We start from the raw sequence: 21130 nt of genomic DNA on the forward strand, positions 1-21130 counted from the left end.
TTGCACCCTCAGAGAAACCTGGCTAAGGCTTCTTCTTATGTATCGTCCTGGAGGCTCTCAGTCCCAGGGCCAAAGTTCTTGCAGCTGAGCTCAGTCTACGGCTTCAGCTGCATACCAATTATTTCAACAGCGAGTTGACAGCCTCACACTTTGCTGGCGAACTGTCAAGCCGTCTCAGCTTTGCCGCCTCCAGCACTCTTGCGAGCCCGTCTGGTGACAGGGGCAGGAAGGGCTGAGTCAGCCTTGGGTTGGGACTGGGCCTTTAATCATCTGACTGACCTGGCTGGCCCTGATCCTCAGCTGGATCCTTGGTAGCTGATTCTGTGCTTGCCTCCTGTGACCCAGATGTGCAGGCATGACAGAAGGCGTCAACTATGCCCTGTTCTTGGCCTTCCAGATCCCTGTGTGATCCCTGGTTGATCCCTGTGTGAAAAGACAGAATGTATTATATTACTAGGGGCCAAGCCCGTTGCATTCAAGAATACAATGGGCGCTAGATTGGGGGTAGGGTGGAAGAACTGTGCGGACAGGCTCCCCTTCCCCTCAGGACTTAGAATAGCTGCAAGCAGCTTTTAGGGAACTCACCGGCAGGGGCAGCTCTCACGCGGCAGGGATCTGTAGCCTCCGAGCCTCAGAGGGAAGTGGAAGGAGGAGGGAGTGGTTAGGGGTGGGGGCAGAAGGCGATTGGCTGGCCGCTGGACAGACAGGCAAACCAGCTGGAGTAGGAGGCCCTCAGGGGCGAGACACCTGCCCTGAGTGGGTGTTAAGTGCTGAGTGGCACTTAAGCCATGAGACACACTCCTCCTCAAAGGCCTTACCGGAAATATATTATGTGGAACAGATTATTTATTCCACTTTCATATTGCCTTTCTACACAAACCTTTCTACATGAAATCTGGCGGTAGTGAGTGAGTACTAGTTTCCTCTACCTCCCTGTAGCGGAGGTGGTGGAGACTCGATGATTAGTATTGCCATCTATTGCTGTTATTGTTGTTATTGTTTAATTGGTTATTGTAATTTTATGTGATTATTATGGATTTTAGGGGAGGGGTTTTTATGTGAGCCGCCTCGAGCCTTCGGGGGGAGGCGGGATATTAATAATATTAATAATAGTAATATTAATGTTAATGTTAATGTTAATTTTATTAATAACGATAACGACAACGACAACGACAACGACAACAATAACAATAACAATAACAAACAAACAGGGTTTCGGGCGGTTCTCACAGTAGGCTAAAACAATCAATACAACAGTTAAAACAGCGTAAACATACTAAAATTAACAGCAACTAACAAAGACCCCCCCCACCCCATCCTCCTCCCTCTGGCCTGCAGGATCGATAATATATGCCAGAGGACAAGAGGCAGGCCCGTATTTTGTTAAACCACCCTGGCCTGGTAGAAGAATGCCATCTTACACGCTCTGTGGAACAATGCAAGCTTTGTCAGGGCCCTGATATCAGACAGCTACTTATTCTGCAGTGCTGAGGCCAGGACTAAAAAAGCCCTGGTCCTGTCGAGCCAGGCAGATGCCTTGGGGCCAAGGATCACATTTCTGAATGTTCCCCTGCCTAAAAACCCGTCCCTGAAAGCCAGAACTGCTAAAGTGTCCAAGCATGATTGCTCTTCCCCCTTCCGTGGGAACTGGCAAGACTAACTCTGACTTCCAGAACTGGCAGAGACAGTCTGCCCCCTTTTGTTGGTTAATGTTTGAGAAAACTTGGTTGGTTCAAAGTTAGTGAGCTTTATGAGCACTTTGAGAGGATGCCTCAAAGGAGCTCTTGCCGGGCTGCAAATGCCTCTTCCCCAGCATGATCCAAGGGGCATCCTGGCTGGCCAGGGGAGAATGGCTGAATGCCGCCTTTCCCCAGTCATTGTGGTTGAGGATGTGAGACAGCAGTATTCGGTCACATTTTGTTTCAGAATTCTTCACAGAAAGGGTCCCATGTTGTTTTAGGGTTACCAAATTTACCAAAATTACACGAAAGGAGTCTAAATCTTCTCTAGGGAACCACAATGCAAAGGCATGGCCTCCTCCCTAGATGACAGGTTGCCTCACGGTTACAGTTTCCACTAGCATGCCTAGGGAGAGATGGGGTAGGAGCTGCCATTATGATAGTAAGCTCAAGTGAGGAAGAAGAAGGAGGTGGGTTTTTATACCATGCTTTCTCACTAGTCAAAGTCTCAAAGCGGCTTACAATCGCCTTCCCGTCCTCTCCCCACAACAGACACCCTGTGAGGTAAGTGGATTTGAGAGAGCTCTGGAAGAATTGCTTTGTGAGAACAGCTTCAAATAGGACCATGACTGGCCCAAGGTCACCTAGCTGGCTGCATGTGGAGGAGTGGGCGATCAAACCTGGCTCTCCAGATTAGAGGCCGTGCTCTTAACCAGTGCACCACCCTTGCTCTTGGTGATGCTCCTAAGGTTTGCCAGCCTGTTTTCCATCAGCTGTCCAAAGATGGTAAGAAGAGAGCCCAAGGCATCATAGTGTCTCACGGGAAACCTGGGAGAAGAATCTCAACTTGTCTTGTAAGCAACTTGTCTTGTAAGTGGAGTTGGTCATGGTTTACTGTATCATCTCTCGTACCCCTACCACCACCACTAGAGTTGGTTCCCTAATGTTAATAAAAGATGGTCCAGTCACTCTCCTTCCTTCCTTCCTTCCTTCCTTCCTTCCTTCCTTCCTTCCTTCCTTCCTTCCTTCCTTCCTTCCTTCCTTCCTTCCTTCCTTCTACCTTCCTTCCTTCCTTCCTTCCTTCCTTCCTCCCTCCCTTCTTCCTTCCTTCCTTCCTTCTTCCTCCCTCCCTCCCTCCCTCCCTTCTTCCTTCCTTCCTTCCTTCCTTCTTCCTCCCTCCCTCCCTTCTTCCTCCCTTCCTTCCTTCTTCCTTCCTTCCTTCCTTCCTCCCTCCCTCCCTTCTTCCTTCCTTCCTTCCTTCCTTCTTCCTCCCTCCCTCCCTCCCTCCCTCCCTCCCTTCTTCCTCCCTCCCTCCCTCCCTCCCTTCCTTCCTTCCTTCCTTCCTTCTTCCTCCCTCCCTCCCTCCCTCCCTTCTTCCTTCCTTCCTTCCTTCCTTCTTCCTCCCTCCCTCCCTTCTTCCTTCCTTCCTTCTTCCTCCCTTCCTTCCTCCCTCCCTCCCTTCTTCCTTCCTTCCTTCCTTCCTTCCTTCCTTCTTCCTCCCTCCCTCCCTCCCTTCTTCCTCCCTCCCTCCCTCCCTCCCTCCCTTCCTTCCTTCCTTCCTTCCTTCCTTCTTCCTCCCTCCCTCCATCCCTCCCTCCCTCCCTTCTTCCTTCCTTCCTTCCTTCTTCCTCCCTCCCTCCCTCCCTTCTTCCTTCCTTCCTTCCTTCCTTCCTTCCTTCCTTCCTTCCTTCCTTCCTTCTTCCTCCATCCCTCCCTTCTTCTTTCCTTCCTCCCTCCCTTCTTCCTTCCTTCCTTCCTTCCTTCTTCCTCCCTCCCTCCCTCCCTCCCTCCCTCCCTTCTTCCTTCCTTCCTTCCTTCCTTCCTTCCTTCCTTCCTTCCTTCCTTCCTTCCTTCCTTCCTTCCTTCCTTCCTTCCTTCCGTGAGCAGTGATGTTGTATTACCTTTCTTTTGACTTAAAATAAAATGGAAAGCAAGCTAGTTCTTCCTTCCCTATTACAGGAAACCTGGTTTCTCTATTTTTACTTTCCACCCCCCCCTCCCCAGACATGAGCATCCCTTCTAGAAATGCATGAAGTGTCTCTGAGCCACTTCTCCAGTGGCTGCGCAGATGTCAAAGGCAGATAGAACGGCACGCTAGCCAAGTGGAAATGAACACTTGAAATAGCCTGAGATCTCAAGCAGTTCCCAAGATTCTGCCCTGAGATTGAAGCAGAAGGAGAAACACTGAAGGGACTGAGGGAGGCTCTACAGTATAAACACAGGGGTGGGCAGACAAAATTTGCATCAAAATAGAGTTTCAACTCTATATTCAAAGAGCCTCTTGTGGCGCAGAGTGGTAAGGCAGCAGACATGCAGTCTGAAAGCTCTGCCCATGAGGCTGTGAGTTCGATCCCAGCAGCTGGCTCAAGGATGACTCAGCCTTCCATCCTTCCGAGGTTGGTAAAATGAGTACCCAAGAGTTCACATATCGGGACTGTGCTTGTGCAGGGCTGCCTCAGAAAGGTTTTTGTAGCTAAAGGTATCTAGAGGCTGCAGCACACCTTAAGGAGAGCACCTGGCTCTGCCCCCAACAAGCACATGCCCCCATGTGGCAGCACCCTCACACTCCAGTTCCTCTTTTGCTGCTGAAGGAACTGGTCACTTGTAGCTTTGCTTCGTTGAGTGAGAAGAAGTGTGGTAAGAAGGTCCAGGCTACTGCAATGACTCAAAAAGCCCTCTTTCAGAAGCGCACTGTATTCATGACAAGTTATGCTGTTTCTCTGCAGGTGAACTCTGTCCCCCACTTGTAAGATCTCCCAGAGATTGACCTCAAAAGCCAGGGAGATCACATATTTAAGCTAAAGACAGCATTGTGGGAGAAAGACTTTGGAGCTGCCTTCTACGGCTGCTCCAGATACAACCACTGTGACAGCACAAGTCGATTTGACCCACCTGGGCCTGCCCCCAGGTTCGATGTCCTTGTAGATTGATTCAGATTGGATGGCTCCTTGGACTAAGAGGGCCTTCTCCAAATGGACCACCAATACAAGAGGACAACAGATGGAAGAATGTTACCCAGAGGTGTCGAAACATAAGGAGGGTTTCTGCCACTCTGATACTCAGAAATCGTTTCCAAGATCTGCCTGTAGGTGGTGACTCTGGACCAGAGGAACAAGGGCTATTCCCCCAACTCCCTGGAAGCTCAGAAGATGTTTCACAGGCCCCTGTAGATGAGAGGACTACCTCTTCTGCTCCCCAAAGTGTTGGGATTAGGAGACACATGCTGGTAAATGAGGATTCCCTATTATTACTTTTCTGACCCTGGAAGGTTTGGAAGTAATAATTGCTGGGAAATCTGAATAAAAGCAGCCTCAAATTTTATCCTGTTTTATGTTCTGCAGTGATCACTTCAATTTCTGAAGAATAAGCCATTCTTAACATTCGTTCCCCATACATTTTAAAGTCCTCAGTAGGAGTTTTATTCATGGCACGTTGCCCCACCTCTTCCTGCACCCACACGGGGGAGCATTTGGCCCAGTGTGCCTCAAATGTACATGCACGGCTGGCACGGCCCTGCGCGGCCCGGTGGTTGGGGACCACCGGAGTAGGGAGTGGGAGGTAGTCTCTGTGTGTCTATTACAGGGGGAAATCTATAGTTAGGGAGAGAGGGCAGGGGTCAAAGATTCTTGCTCCTTATGACATTTTATCCACCCATCCCTCTCCTTCTACTCTATTCGTCAAGGAGATGCAACCCAAAGAGGAGCAGGGCTACAATGCTTCACCCACTGATAAAGAGTGAACGAAAGAAGAGTGAAAGAAAGGGTTGATTGAGGAGATAGTATACCCAGAATGTTCTGCATGTTCTGTTCTTGTATGTTTACAGTTGACAAAAAAGATGGGGGTGTTAGACTCATCTTAGATTTAGAAGGTTAAATGCTTATCTACAAGTCTCACATTTTAGAATGTTTGATGTTTCTGCAGTTCTGAAGTTATTAAAATCTAATTGTTGGTTTATTGTGGTTGACTTGAAAGATGCTTATGTTTATATCTCGATTCCTTCTGCAGGCAGAAAGTGATTCAGGTGTGATTACTGTGTTTTTCAGTACTATGTTCTCCCCTTTGGTTTGTCCACAGCCCCAAGGGTGTTTACATAATATATCACCCCAGTGATGGCTCATCTAAGATTGAAAGGTTGCAGTATCTTCCTTGATGATTAGTTGTTAGTAACTGATACAGAACAATGTATAGCGGAGCATTGTAAACTGGTATTACAGACATGTTTGGATCCTTGTCTACTAGTGAATTGAGAAAAATCCCAACTGCAACTTTCCCAGGTGACTCAGTTTATTAATATAAGTCTGGATTCATTACAGGCTAAAAGCTTCACAATTTTAGAGTCCAGTGGCACCTTCAAGACCAACAAAGTTTTATTCAAGGTATTAGGGGCCAAGCCCCTTTCATTCAGGAATACAATGTGGCTGCATTGGGGGGTAGGGGGTGGAAGAACTCTGCGGACGGCCTCCCCTCCCCACCAGGACTGGAAAGACTGCAGGCAGCTGTTACGGAACTCACCGGCAGGGGCAGCTCTCATGCTGCAGAGATCTGCAGCCTCCAAACCTCAGAGGGAAGTGGAAGGAGGAGGGGATGGTCAGGGGTGGAGGATGGAAGGTGATTGGCTTGCCACTGGACAGACAGGCAAGCTGGTTGGAGGAGGAGGCACTCAGGGGCGGGACAGCTGCCCTGAGTGGGTGTTAAGTGCTGAGTGGCACTTAAGCCATGAGACATGCTGCTCCTCCAAGACCTTACCAGAAATATATTATGTGGAACAGATGAGCTTTTGTGTGCATGCATACTTCCTCCGATACAATGGACATGAACAACAGTTACAGGTGAGCAACCCTGTTTTCCTGTCAGTCAACGGCAGCTGGGAGCTTGGGTGTCTGAGGAACTACAAATTGTATAACTTCAGAATTATAACATAAATTCTCCTTTGGTGTGAGGTTCTGGGAGGGAAAAAGTAACACGACCGCTTGGCAAGAAGGTGTTCGTAAGATGGGATGGAGGGGAAAAGCCATTCATTTTAATGCCCAAGATTTTGAGGTTGAATAACAAGGAGAGCTTCTGGCTTACCAGCAGAGGTGGGGAAGGAAAGAGAGGGAAGCCAAAGAATTCATAGGACATCTAGAGGGGCAAAGAGTGGAGCCCAGTTTCATCTCCCAAGCGTGGGAACTTTTAATTGAGATCTGTGACTGCTGCTACTTCAAAGGGGCTTTCTGGGAGGTTCTTAGGCCATGGTGTCCAAAGGAATATGTCACTTCTTGATTATCCAAAGTAAAGCCCTGTCCCTCAGCAGTTGTTAATATCAGCCTTAAAAAATATCCCTCATTAGCTGAACTGATGAGAGTGTTTCTCTCCCCCCCCCCCCATTCTTCCCATTCCTTAAGCACTTAAATCTTTAATTTGTTGCATTTCCTGAGTATGTGAGTTTCTCATGCACGCTGCTTGGGAATCAACAGACATTAATGTGTCCTACCTTCCACTAAGTGTGAAATTTGATTCTTTTTAATGTACCATATTTCTGTCAGAGAGAGAGAGAGAGAGTGAGAGAATCTGTTTATCAGAGGGATCATTACCATTAGCTTCACATTGTTAGGACAGGCGTATGCTTGCTTTAAAATGCTGTAAATTGTCTTATTGTGTTCTTCCAGAAGCCACCCTGTTACTTTGTGCATAAAGTAGGTAGAATTTCATTTCTTCACTAGGGGCCAAGCCCATTGTATTCAAGAATACAACAGGTGCTAGATTAGGGGAGGGGAGTGGGAGAACTCTGCAGATGGCCTCACCCTCCTCCCAGGACCTGGAAAGGCTGCAGGCAGCTGTTAGGGAACCCACCAGCAGGAGCAGCTCTCACGCCGCAGGGATCTGCAGCCTCCGAGCCTCGGCGAGAAGTGGAAGGAGGAGGAGGTGGTCAGGAATGAGGGATGGAAGGTGATTGGCTGGCTGCTGGTTGGAGGAGGAGGCACTCAGGGGCGAGGCAGCTGCTCTGAGTGGGTGTTAAGCGCTGAGTGGCATTTAGGCCATGAGATTTGCCCCTCCTCCAAGGCCTTACCAGAAATATATTATGTGAAGCAGATTACCTACCTGGTTTAAGGGAAGATGGGATCTAAAACAGTGTTATTCGCAAAGTGAGCTTGCTAACAGGGAGAGAAGAGAGAGCCTACAAATTTGGAAGTTTAATCAGGTTTTGAACTTTTACAAGTGCCCCATGAGGTGGGATGAGGATGGTAATACTGGCTTGTTTGCAGGGTTGTTGTGGAAAACACACAAGATAAATATATCAGGAGCTCAGAATTTTCAAAAGTATGGTATTAATGCAAACAAATATTTATTTTAAAAATGTTGTTCTGAGCTCCCCTAATGTAAGCTAGTCCCCCTTACCCATCCGGTTAACGTCAGGCTGTTCCCTTCATCTTGCTGCTCTCACACAGAGGCCTGGAAATAAAATGCATTATATTCTGGACATTTTTTGTTACTATCGATGGATTCCCAGATTAGTTTGTTTCCACCCTGCTACCTGCTGCCATGAAATTGCAGGTCCGGGAGTGGTGGCATGTAACTATGATTAATAAAATAATTTTTTAAAAAGTATTGACCATTGATTGTGCTTCCCCCACTGCCTTGGTTTTTCTGGCATGTAGCCCCTGCAGGTTGCCCTGGCTCTGTCCTGGAGGTATTTTGCATGGAACCAAATAAAACAGTTTAGACCACTGTAATACTACAATCGTTGTTCTGCATTGAATATAGTCTGTTGAAAAGCTACGCTGCAATACTTTCTGCATGGAACAATTCATAGCCCTGTCAACTGTAGTTTTGCCAACTCCACTTGCTAGACTCTATTAGAAACTCAGTGACATGCTTTGTTTTCTAATGTAGTCACTAATCTGCATAACCAAGGAGCTTCTCTGCATGAATAATAGATTATCTCAGGCAGGCAGGAGAGAAATGAATCGGTGAAAAGCCTCTTTCAGAAACAACGCTTAAAAGACGCTTAAAGCACTGAAGAGCCAGTTCCCCATGCAGAGCAAAAACAGTTTTGCGGAGTAAATTCACCCTCCTGTGGAGAAATCAGAAAAACCACGATGTATTTAGTGAGTTTTTATCAGTTTTTCCATCATGCAGAAAGGGGACCTGCTCTTGGTTCGAATCCAGAAGTTATGTGTGAATCCTGTCTTTCTCGTTATCAGGAATGGGCGGAAGAAATCTTCAGTTTGGCCACCAACTTGCTGGCACAGAACATGTCCAGGGAGTCTTCTCTGCAAAAAGCGTAAGTGACAAAGAAAGCCCTTCATACACAGGGATGGGTTTCCACTTGGCTTCCTTTCTCTTTGTCCTAAATGTTTGCCAGGAAACACTTCCATGATGGTAGGTCTCCACTTGCACAAAGATGCTTTGGCTCCTCTTTGCCACTGACACACAACCCCCCCCCCCGCTGCTACCTTCTAATTGAGGGGGTCAGCATGTGCCCTCCAAGGGGGGGAGCAGGAAGGCAGAAGGGGGTGGACATTCTGAAAGGCTTCTCCATACCAAAAAATCCCCTTGACTTCAGAAGCCAGCATTGCAGAGAGAAAAGGTTAGGGTGGCCTGTTCCCAGTCTAGCACCCTGACGATTTTTGTATGGAGGGAACATTTAGGCCTGTGAACACTCTTCACTTCCCCCTCCCACCCTGGTGCAGCAGGAAGTGATTCAGCCTAGATATCACTTGATCGTTCCAGGAGGATTTGCTGATGGAGTTTGCTGGGGGTGGTTTGTGTTGAATCTTGCAGAATTTTTTTCTACATGTTAGTCTGCAAGCCTGAAGCACCCCTTTTGGTTTATTTGGGAGTTAGGTGGCTATACTGTACAAATCATTCCTCTTGCTCAAGCCCTGCAGTTGGCACCGTGGCTTCAGTTTTGCCTCTCTCTGAGCCACCCTGGTGAGCAGTGCTGCTGAGTGGGCGGACGGGGCTGTCCTCACAGCTGCCCGGCGCTCTTGCTTCCCCTTAACGCTAACTGGACGATTTGAAGCTCCTGCCTCAATTCCCAGCCTGACTCTCAAGTGTGGTTACATTGACTGGACCAAGCTCCAAGGGTGGGATGGACAGCTGCTAAGTAGTGCCCCCGTGTCTGTTTGTGGACTGGCTTGGAGCTCTCTTTCCCTGGGGAAATGAGAGCAGGATCAGGGAGCCAGGACTGCTCAGAGAGGCTTATCTGGTTTCCTGTCGCTGGCAGAAATGCGGCCTCCAGTTCAGATCCTGGCCCTGTTACTTAAGGGGATAAACAGCGGACGGACGTCAGGCTGGCCTCATTGGATATTCTCTTTCTATTCTTAGGCAAACAATAACACAGTGCAGGGTTCCCATTTCCCCATCTTAATCTCTTTTTCCTTTTCTCTCAATGGAGAGAAAAGGTGAATCTGCCCTGGTGTTATTTACCAAGACACTGTCGACAGGGAGGGCACTGGAACAAAACTGTCCAGACGGCTGCTGGGGGGGAAATCCGGGGGCCGAAATAACAATTACTCCCCACACCCCAAGAAAGCGGAAATTCCTAGCTAATTGTAAACTTTCTGCGCCATGAATAGTACCCAAGGGCAGGGGAACTAGGCTCAGGGAAGAGTTTTAGGCCTTAAATTCTGTGAGGATCCTTTGCGCGAGTTCTAATCCTGCTCCAGTTACAGGCGCTTGGCTTGGCTTTCTCTCTCCTCTTGTCATTTGCTTCTGAGCTGGGGAAAGGCATGTGGGATCTGTCCCAAAGGTCCATTCAGATCATAATGGTGTGGAGCCAGCCGTTGCAATGATAGTCTGTGGGACAAAGCTGCCTGCAATGTGAATAATCTGATGTTTCACCAGGGCTGTTTTGGGAGTCAGACAATCTTCTTGAGAGTTCTCCCTCTCGTATAACAGAAGGGCTATTTGCAGGATGCCCTTCGATCACCTCTGACAGCCTCACAGCTCCAATCATGTAAGGGTACCAGGGCAAGGGAAACAAACTCCCAAAATAAGCATCTTCCATTCTTGGCTATTGCTTGAGGTTGCCCATCCCTGTAAGCTCAGTCAGCGGTGCCTTTCCCACAGCGTCTTGGTTGTGTGGGAGCTATTTATCTGTGAGCCCTACCTCCGTCTTTCCCATGGCCTCTGCCTTCCTGCCACCTTCACCCGGGTCATTCAAGTGGCTTTCTGGAGCTGCTGATCAGAAAGGGGCTACCACGGGCCTGGGAGGCTCTTTAAAGGGCATCAACAATACTGGTGTTGGAGAACTTCACTAGAAACCGTTAAATCTCCCAAACTTATGTATTTCAGAAGGCGGGTTTTTAATGTGCATGGAATGAGGCTTGAAGAATTATAATAAATTAACCCATCTTGGCAAGAGAACATCCATGAAATCTCAGAGGTGCCTCGGGCAAGCTATCTTGACTTTTCGTTATAGTTAGCTCTTGTTGAGGAGTCAAGGCCTTTCCCGTTGGAGAAGTTATTTTTCTTCTTCTTCGGAACTGCAGCACGGCTAAAAGGTTAACGTCTGGTCAGCACTGTGGGAAAAGGAAAGCAAAGTTTAATTCTGCAGTTCCAGGGTGCTTTTTTTTAAATCAACACGTTGTTCTTCTTTCTAGTTACACGAAGCTCAAGCTGCAGGTCACAACAGAGGGGCGTATCCCTTTGAAGAGGTAAGCTGCCTTATGATTTGTTTTGTTTTGTTGGCCTTTTGGGAGGGAACTTTTCACACTGTGGTAATTTGTAGACTGGTACAGGGAGATTGTTCTGTGTAGCACTTCAAAAGAGAAGCAGAGTTGTGTGCCATCACAAGTCAACTGGTGCCGGTATTGGGGGAGAAGGGGTTGTATGTGAACCTCCCTCCCTCCAATGCACTATGAATTGGCATTCATAGGGATCAAATAGGGATTCACAGTCTTATTGTGAACTAAATATGTCTCTGTTTCAGGACCACAAAGTGTCACAGAGTGTACTTCTTCAGTACAAAGTATTAGCTGCTTCCCCCCCCCCCCCACGGACAGGCTGTGTATGGCCAATCTAATCATGTCCCAGGGTCACCATACATTTGGGGGAACTCAATCCATGTCCAGCACTGACCCTGCAGGAGTTGCAAACCCTGACACGGTCCGTCTGGTTGGGAATAGAGCTTTGCCCTTAGACTGGCAAGGCCTGCGACATGCTGCACGGAAAGTACAAGAAAACCCCTTGGAGTCATTCCCTTCCCCCTCGGAGACATTCCCAATGCTTTATGTATGTTCTGTGCATGCACAAGCTAACAAAAATAGCTTAAAGCTACTACAATACAGTCAATAAAAATTACAAGAAGGAGAAGAGTTGGCTCACATATGCCGCTTTTCTCTATCCGAAGGAGTCTCAAAGCGGATTACAATCACCTTTCTTTCCTCTCCCCACAACAGACGTCCTGTGAGGGAGGTGTGGCTGAGAGAGCCCTGATATTCCTGAAGAAGAAGAAGAGTTGGTTCTTAGATAGCGCTTTTCTCTACCTGAAAGAGTCTCAAAACGGCTTACAGTCGCCTTCCCTTTCCTCTCCCCACAACAGACACCCTGTGAGGTGGGCAAGGCTGAGAGAGCCCTGATGTCACTGCTCAGTCAGAACAGCTGTCTCAATGTCATGGCGAGCCCAAGGTCACCCAGCTGGCTGCATGTGGGGGAGCATAGATTCAAACCCAGCATACCAGATTAGAAGTCCGCACTCCTAACCACTACACCAAACTGGCTCTCAGAGTGACATTCCTTTCCGAATATTTAACACTACAAAATTCCTTACTCCTTGCTTCCAAAGGAGAGGCGGGTGGTTGTTGGGGGGTCATCTAAAAAGAGGAAGTTCCCTAGAATTGCCCCAGTGCTGAGAAGGCCTTGGACCCCCCCCCCTCAGGAGGATGAGTTGCTACAGGCACTCTGGTCCCAGAATCTTCTTGACTTCAGGGCCGAGATCCATTCCTAGAATTTCCCCCAGAAACAGATGGAGCGCATGTTCTTCGTCTTCATTCTTTTCATTAATTCTCCACTTGGCAGCATTTATCGCCTGTTCTCCGCGGACAGAAAGCGTGTCGAGACAGCGTTGGAAGCCTGCAACCTCCCTTCCGCCAGGGTAAGCAGTGAGATCTTGTCCGATGTCACGTCGGCATGAATTCTATGGTGGTGCCAATGTCGTTGTTTCTAGCAATTCCCCCTCCCACTCACACACACACGCAAAATAAAACCTTTATGATGTAGGCCAAAGGTAGTCAAACTGCGGCCCTCCAGAGGTCCATGGACTACAATTCCCATGAATTCCCATGCATTCGCTGGCAGGGGCTCATGGGAATTGTAGTCCATGGACCTCTGGAGGGCCGCAGTTTGACTACCCCTGATGTAGGCTTTGTCTTTGAGCCGCTTCGTCAACGCTGCTATGTCTTTGCAGCACAAAGGATTTCTGTGTGTTGATTTGGCGGGCGGTCCTGGAACTGTCAGATGGATTCAGAAAAATTGCAAAAGCTCATCGGTGGCCCCTGTTTGAAAGCCACAATGGGAAATCACTCATTAAAATAACCCACTATTAAATTAATGAGTGTGTGCTTAAAAATGTGCTGATTGCCACTACGGGATGGTAGGTGATTTTCTTCCGGGCCAGGCTGGATCCTGGAGATTTTTGCTGGAGGGATCACTTGGGCAAGAAATTGGGGTCACTATGGGTGGGCAGGTAGTTGTGAGCGCCCTGCATTGTGCAGGGGGTTGGACTAGATGACCCTGGAGGACCCTTCCAACTCTATGATTCTGTGATGCTCTGCCCCCTGAAGGTAACTTTCAAGGTTGCAGTGCAAAGATGACATCCATAACATCTTGAGTTGAAGCAATAAACAGAGAAAGAAGTAGTGCAATAAAACGTCATGATGAACAGGAGACTGTTCACCTGGTGCCTCAAGCATGATCATGTTGTGTTAAAGTGGGGAGGGCACCCCATAACCAGCATTCTGGCACAGGTGTGTCCCTTGCCTGTGCTGCTGATCTCTGAGCAGAGGAGAAAGCACACACAGGCAGGCACTCTCTCCACACCTGCATTTTGATGTGGCATGCTCTCCGGAGAGCTAGGTGGCCCGGTTTTCTGTGCATGCAGACAGAACTCTTACATTAATTTTGTAAAGCATTTCAGGTGGTGAGTGAAAGCCTCTGATGATAGACGAGTCCGTGAAACGTCTTAAGTTCTGTAGGGCAAATAAACTCGCTTGGTCCTCAGTGGTCTCTTCTGGACAGAGGCGTCCTTTGCACTTCCAAGGGATAATTTCTTGAATGACTGGCAAGATCCACAGAGCAATTTGCTTGTTCTGGACCCAGCAGCACGTAACCTCAGTGGTTCTCATGCAGTGTACTCAGTTTCATTAGTAAGTTAAGGGTTATGAGAGAGAGAGAGAGAGAGAGAGAGACAGACAGAGAGAGACAGAGAGACAGAAACAGAGAGACAGAGACAGAGAGACAGAGACAGAGAGACGGAGAGAGAGAGAGAGACAGAGAGAGATGGAGATAGAGAGGTTATGTTTTGGATTGATTTTCTGTTCATCAGCCAGAGCCAAATTAATATAGCTGTAATGTTGTTGCATGGGCTCTTTGAAAATGCACGTGTCCAGGTGGACAGCGCCAACCTGGTCAACCTGCTGTAAAGAGAAAAAAATCCACACAAAAGAAACTGGTATTGATCAGCTTGACTCCTCCTCTGAGGACCAAAGAGTAATAAATAAGCAGAATAAGTGAGGCTTGAACGATGTACTCACCAAAGGACTTTTACAACTTATGGACTAATAGTCGGAGAGAGCTCTGAATGCTAGAAAATACAATGAGGGCACTGCATTATTTCCCTTACAGAAAGGGTAAAAATATAAGCTGCACATAGTTGACTACAGGGTAGTCAAACTGCGGCCCTCCAGACGTCCATGGACTACAATTCCCAGGAGCCCTTGCCAGCATTCGCCAGCGAATGCTGGCAAGGGCTCCTGGGAATTGTAGTCCATGGACATCTGGAGGGCCGCAGTTTGACTACCCCTGATTAATGCCTCTCTAATAGGGAGAGAATGCAGGGAAGAGCCAGGAACACTGAGGAGCTAGTTGGAGGTTTCCGTGGAATCCAGGGCAAGGAGTCAAGAGGGAAGCAGCAAAACTCAGCACGTTCTTGGGCCACAGGTTCTGTTGCACAAACCTCCCTATCTAGAAAGAGATATATTTGTCTGTTCATGTAGAATTTAACAGTATTATCTGTTCCTCTTAATGTTTCTGGTAAGGCCTAGGAGGAGGAGCATGTCTCATGGCTTAAATACCACTCAGCGCTTAACACCCACTCAGGGAGGCTGTCCCACCCCTGAGTGCCCCCTCCTCCAACCAGCTTGCCTGTCTGTCCAGTGACCAGCCAATCGCCTTGCGTCCCCCACCCCTGACCACCCCCTCCTCCTTCCACTTCCCTCCGAGGCTTGGAGGCTGCAGATTCCTGCTGCATGAGAGCTGCCCCTGCCGGTGAGTTCCCTGCCTAGGGGCCTCCAGCCTGCAGACTTTCCAGGTCCTGGGGGGAGGAAGAGGCCATCCACCGAGTTTTTCCACTCCCACCCCACCCCACCCCAATCTAGCACCCATTGTATCCCCTAGTATTTCTATATTATTGTTAACTGTCAAAAAAACTGTCTTCCCTTTGCTTAAAAAAAAAAACCACCATCTGAATAACAGAGTTGGCACTTCTGGTTTCCTTGGCAACCATGCAAAACAGCCACATAAAACATGGCGCTGGTTTCCTCTCGGTATGTTTGCCTGGGGACTTGCGTGGGCTCAGCGGTATTTATTTAAAGCACACCATAAAACACCCTTTTACATTTGATCAGCACAATTTTATGATGGGCCGTTGGACTGTGTATCTTTCCTTAAGCGGAAAGCACATTATAAATTACTCACGTTAATGTAAATTAAGCCCAATTCAATTTTCGGAATTTTCGTGTTGAGGGGTGTCCCCACCCCCTTCAGGTGTCCCATGATCCTTTCTGTGGGACAGATCTTTCACCTGTCTCCCTCCCCCCCCCCTGCCCTGACTAATGCATTTTATCCCCCTCCCTTCTTCCAAGGAGCTGACTGACTCCCTAGGAACTTAAGACTCCCACCACCTTTAGCCATTAGTAAGAGTGATGGACTGCAGCTAGAGAAGCTATTACCTCTTACTAACGGCTATACTGAAATGAAAGAGAAATTCTTTCTCTGACTCCAGAGCAGTGGGAAAGTGCCAGAGGCTGCAACTTAGAAGAAAGAAGTTATAGAATCTGATTTTCTGTAACGCTGTGCAGGGGATCAGAGCATCCAGTTTGTATCCTCACCGTTGTATCCTTCTCCTACGTTCTGTGTACCTCCCCTAAGTGAAGAAGAATTTACTGCTTAATATCCAAGGTTAAGACAGCTGGAACAAGCTCATTACTCAGAGCAAAGAGGCAACAATTAGGTGAACGTTTTAGGGTATCGTGCAAGCCCCAGACATACCCTGCTGCTTTTCATCCCGGATCTGTTCAGCTGCTTAGGGTTGTGGCCTCCAGCCTTTGCATCTTTAACTCCCAGGACGCACCATGAGATCTACTGAACTGCAAATACCTGAACGGACGTTGCAGGACATCTCCGTCATGTGGCAGGTAGAGGGGGAACCAGGGCTATGACGACCCTCGCCCCATCCCAGACATAAGATGTTCACTGTGGGCAGGGTATCTTGAAAGCCAGAGAGAGGAAACCCAAGTAGAAAGGGTCCTCTGTCATGGCTGGAGGACCACTGCTTTCGGGTCTCTGGTGTCTCTTCCTACCACTTTATGAAGAAGCTTCTTCTGTGTTAATCCTATGTTAATGCTTTAGGATGCTTAGGGCTGATCCTGCGTTGAGCAGGGGGTTGGACTAAATGGCCTGTATGGCCCCTTCCAACTCTATGATTCTATGGTGAAAACAAAAGGTTGTCAAAGGCTGCAAATTGGAATCTCCTCTCCAGGGAAGTCCATCAGGTTTCTTCTGTCCAAATTCCTATTATCCTTCGATTCAGACAGTTACTAGTTTTAAAATGATTCAGGTCCGATTGAATCTTCTGCTACTGGAAGGTGATGAGACTTCTGCATACAGCTAATGCTTTAGATTGGGAAAAGGGGATTTGGACTGACAAGTGCATTGCTCCTTGTGTAGCTTGATGTCTTTGTTGTGCCTTATATATTTACTAAAGAGCCTCTTGTGGCACAGAGTGGTAAGGCAGCCGTCTGAAAGCTCTGCCCATGAGGCTGGGAGTTCAATCCCAGCAGCCGGCTCAAGGTTGACTCAGCCTTCCATCCTTCCGAGGTCAGTAAAATGAGTACCCAGCTTGCTGGGAGGTAAATGGTAATGACTGGGGAAGGCACTGGCAAACCACCCCGTATTGAGTCTGCCATGAAAACACTAGAGGGCGTCACCCCAAGGGTCAGACATGACCCGGTGCTTGCACAGGGGATACCTTTACATTTACCTTTATATATTTACTACGACCACTTCAGTGATGAGTTCTGGTGATTAGGGGTCGTTTTCCTTTTGTTAACTTTGTAAAGAATTCGCCTCCCAACCCCAAAATAGCAATCAGCATTGTTCCTGTGTTTAAGAGCTTTCCTGGTCATTCTGATTCCAGTGTTGACAAAAGTGCTACTGAACAATGGTACCCTCAGGTATCTGCTTCTACTGCAGAGTTTTGCCCTGCTGTATACAAAATCCATCACCTCATGACAGGATGGTTTATTTGTAAAATTTGTACTTTCTATACTGAGATTTGTACTATTTTATCCTGACCCGTGGAGGATGGTTCTGTTTTCCCTTTTATTTCTATTTTATCTGTTTTTTTATGTACCATGTTTTACCACTGTTCTGGTCTATGACCATTTAAATAAAGAAATGAATCAGAATAGAATGTAGTATACAGGGTACTTTTATTGGCATAATAGATGATATAATAGTAGAACAAGAATAATACGATAAAATACTATCCTTCAATAATGTACTTCAATAATGTATAAAGCAGTAGATACTAGATTATGAAGTGGTCATGTTGTGATGTGTGGTTTACAATAGGGTACACTTAAATTTGTTATTTAGCCAGTATGGGATTCAGATGTGAATGATTTACCCATAGTATTGTGGATAATACCTTGGCCACCTGTTGGATGATCTCCTGATCCCTTTCATCTATAAATTATTTGATTCTCATCTATACTAATACATTTCAGTTTTTTCCAGTATTTGACTAGTAGTTTTTGCAAGTGGAGAAATCTAGGGCACTCCACCAATATGTGATGTAATGTGTTAGGAACACCACATCCATTAAGACATGATCTTTCAGCAAAAGGAGTATCCAAAAGATGGCCTCTGGATACGTTGGAGGGGAGAATATTTAGGCATGCTAAAAGAAAGACTCTTCTTAGAGAACTAATATTCCCAAATATAAAGGAAATTGTCTATACACAGGGAGGATTCCCCAATATTGAGGGGAGCAAATGCTGATGGATGTTGAACTCAGTATCTGTATATCTGTGTCCACAATTCTCTGCATTATTCGCCTCATGATTATTCTCTCATCTTGGGCAACTAGTAGATGGATATCCAGCCCAATGTGCCACAGTTTCCCTAATATCCTCTTATTTGCAAATAAAAATACAAATCCAAAAATTAGGAGTCGCCTAACAGATTATAAAGTAGGTAGTTTGGTGCTGCATGAAAGTGTATTTTAACCCAGTAATTAAAAGCATCTAGCCAGATTCCAGTTTCAGGAGCTTGCTAGCCAAGCTCTACCGCAAGTGTAATGATTGCAATGTAGCTTGGTACATTCAACAGCCTTCTAACAGAGGAAGATTGTTTGCTTTCCAACTTGCTGTTGAATGCAGCAATCCACACGGGAACTCTATATAGAATCTATGGAACAATTTGGCGTTATAAATTCTTAGAGCGGCAGAAATATTTTTATTTTCCTTCAGATGGAAGAACTTTACTAGCAGCGCGGTTTGCCCCTTGGTGGCTTTTAGGATTTTTTCTCCATGGTTTACCCATTTGCTATTGTAGCTGAAGCAGGGGGTTAGACTAGATGGCCTTTATGGCTCCTTCCAACTCTATGATTCTGTGATATATAGTGTGGTATACTGTGGTGGGTCTACAAAGGACTATAAATTCATGGCTGTCAGGCTACTGTTGAACTCTTGATAGGCAGACTCGCTGTTGAAGAAAATCTCTTTATTGAGGAAAGTAGCGAACAGAGCACAAAGTGCTTTCTTGCTAGAGTTAAAGGCCAAGCTTACAAGCATAACTTTTGTGTTTTCCCGGAGATCCCCAATTTGAAATGAGGCACTCTGAACTATATACCAGGCATGAAAGTTCCCCATGCAAGCTTTTCCATGCAAAGTATGCACTGGAACCTAAACACTGCAAAGCATTCTAACTGATGCATAAACAAGTTCAGAGCAGTAAAAAAAAATGCTCTGGGAAAAAGAGGCCTGCCTGCCCTTTTGGGCCTCCGCTCTGCAGAAAAATACCGGGCAATGAAAGCATACTAATATGTCAAGGTAGGGGAGGAATCATGGGAACAGGTAAACAGGTAACTTGTGAACAGGGTCTTGACAATGTTTAGAGAGCCTAACTAAATGTTACATACTGCATGAGTTCCCCACCAGGACTTGCATCTGTGTTGGAGTTGCTACTTCCTGGTGGCAACATCTGAGTAAATGTGCAGTGGTCCCTGATTTGGATCGGGACTGCTGTGCAGGAGAAGGAAGAATTGCTGCCTTCTATCCTGTGCTGTTTTCAGCAGCTGGAACTGCCTGGTGACTGAAGGTTTGGGGCCACTTACTCCATTGGGAGTCAGCACATGCCCTGTAGGCTCCCCACCGAGAAAGTGATGCTCCCATCTATCTTCCCCACACCATGTCAGTTGCCAGAAACAACGCAGGGGAAGATGCAGGGGCCATTCCGCACAGCGTTAATGTTGCTGAAGTGTTACCATTGTGTAAAGCTATTTATTTTTCTTGCTTCACGATGTCATACACAATCTGCAACACTCTTGCAACACTCTCGCAAAAATCACTTCGTTATAGCGCTTTTCAGTGAATCCACAAGTGGATTCCCCCTAAAAAAAAACGCTAGACTCTTGAGAACAACCTGCAACACATTCTCAGTATAATGGTAGCAAGCATGTCCCTCCCTAAGCTCTCGTACCCGAGGTTCCGGCATCGCGATTGCCAATTTTTTTCCATTAAACCAGCAAAAGCAACAAATAAGCAATGCTTCTTTGGCTGAAATCCCTCCACAAGCAATTGTCTGTAAAGTTTCCAAGCATAATACAGCTCCTTGTTCGACACTGCCCGTAATTTCAGCTAGAAATAGCACGGGGGGATTTTTTTAAAGCTTTAAAATCATGTAAACGATTAAGCGCCAGTGAAAAAGGTCTTTCTGATACATTGAATGAACGAATTTGCGTTGCTACTGGTGTTTTTGAGTTTTTAAAAAACAGTTTTTAAAGGGAAGCACGAATACAATAGTTAATTGGCTGTTCTGTTTGATTGACAGCCAGGGGCGGGAGGAAGCGCAGAAAAATATTGCCTCTTTTGTTGCGATTTCCGCGAGACTGGAAACTTGTGCGTTACGAGAATAGTGCTAGTGGGAGAGCCTTTTTCCCCATAGAAACATCTGTGTGCGTTACCGAGACCTGCCGCTTTTGATTGCAGCGTTTTTCAATAGCACTCAGATTTAGCAACATTGCCCGTTGTGCGGAATGGCCCCAGGAATTCCTCCTCTACCTACATAAGGATCCTGTTCTAAATTGAGTCTGCTGTCCACTCACAAATGAGTTGCCACCAGAAACTTACAATTGTGGTATAGCTGGTAAATTTGTAACAATTCGGCTCACAGTGGTAAGTTGAATCAATATTTGCTACATATTTGATTATTTGAATCAAATACTCTTTATTAAGGTACTAGACCACTAATAAAATCACAAAGTACATAAAAGAATAATTGATAATTATAATAGTATAAAATTTGAAACGTTCCAGCAATAAGAATCAACATTATAATTTTCAAACTCACAAGCATTATCTCAAGCAACTGAGACTATCACTACCTAAGTTGCTCCGAATCCACCCAGCTTTTCCTTGTTTTGATCGCCCTCCAAGCAAATCTGACCACAGCAGAAGTTATTTCTGTGCATTTGTCTGACAACATGTCTTTGATCGCCTCTGAGTCGGACTTATTCTGTGGGGATGGTATAAAATCTCTCCTGATCGTATAGCCTACATTGGAGTAATGCATGTTCTGATGTCTCAGTGCTCCATCCTGGCAGATGCATAAAGCATATTTGATGTGGAGGAGATTGGGAAGGAATAGTTGCAGTGTGGAGGACTGAATGACTGCCATGCACCTAGCCCACCACGCATGTTTGTGCCCCAGTGAAGTACCCAAAAATATAGCACCATCAGGGGAGA

At 46.7% G+C, this 21130-nt stretch overlaps 1 protein-coding gene across 3 annotated transcripts in view; it reads left to right on the forward strand.

The window, feature by feature from the left end:
• The window catches only part of PLCB1 (phospholipase C beta 1), a 508515-nt gene that overhangs the window by 301953 nt on the left and 185432 nt on the right, over window positions 1–21130 (forward strand). For all 3 annotated transcript variants that reach the window (XM_077314606.1, XM_077314600.1, XM_077314616.1), the window contains 3 exons: window positions 8864–8943; window positions 11267–11320; window positions 12684–12759. In XM_077314606.1, coding sequence (XP_077170721.1) covers window positions 8864–8943; window positions 11267–11320; window positions 12684–12759 — 210 coding nt within the window. The remainder of the gene's footprint in view (window positions 1–8863; window positions 8944–11266; window positions 11321–12683; window positions 12760–21130) is intronic.

Source organism: Paroedura picta, chromosome 1 (genome assembly GCF_049243985.1).
Source record: "Paroedura picta isolate Pp20150507F chromosome 1, Ppicta_v3.0, whole genome shotgun sequence".
Lineage (NCBI taxonomy): Eukaryota > Metazoa > Chordata > Lepidosauria > Squamata > Gekkonidae > Paroedura > Paroedura picta.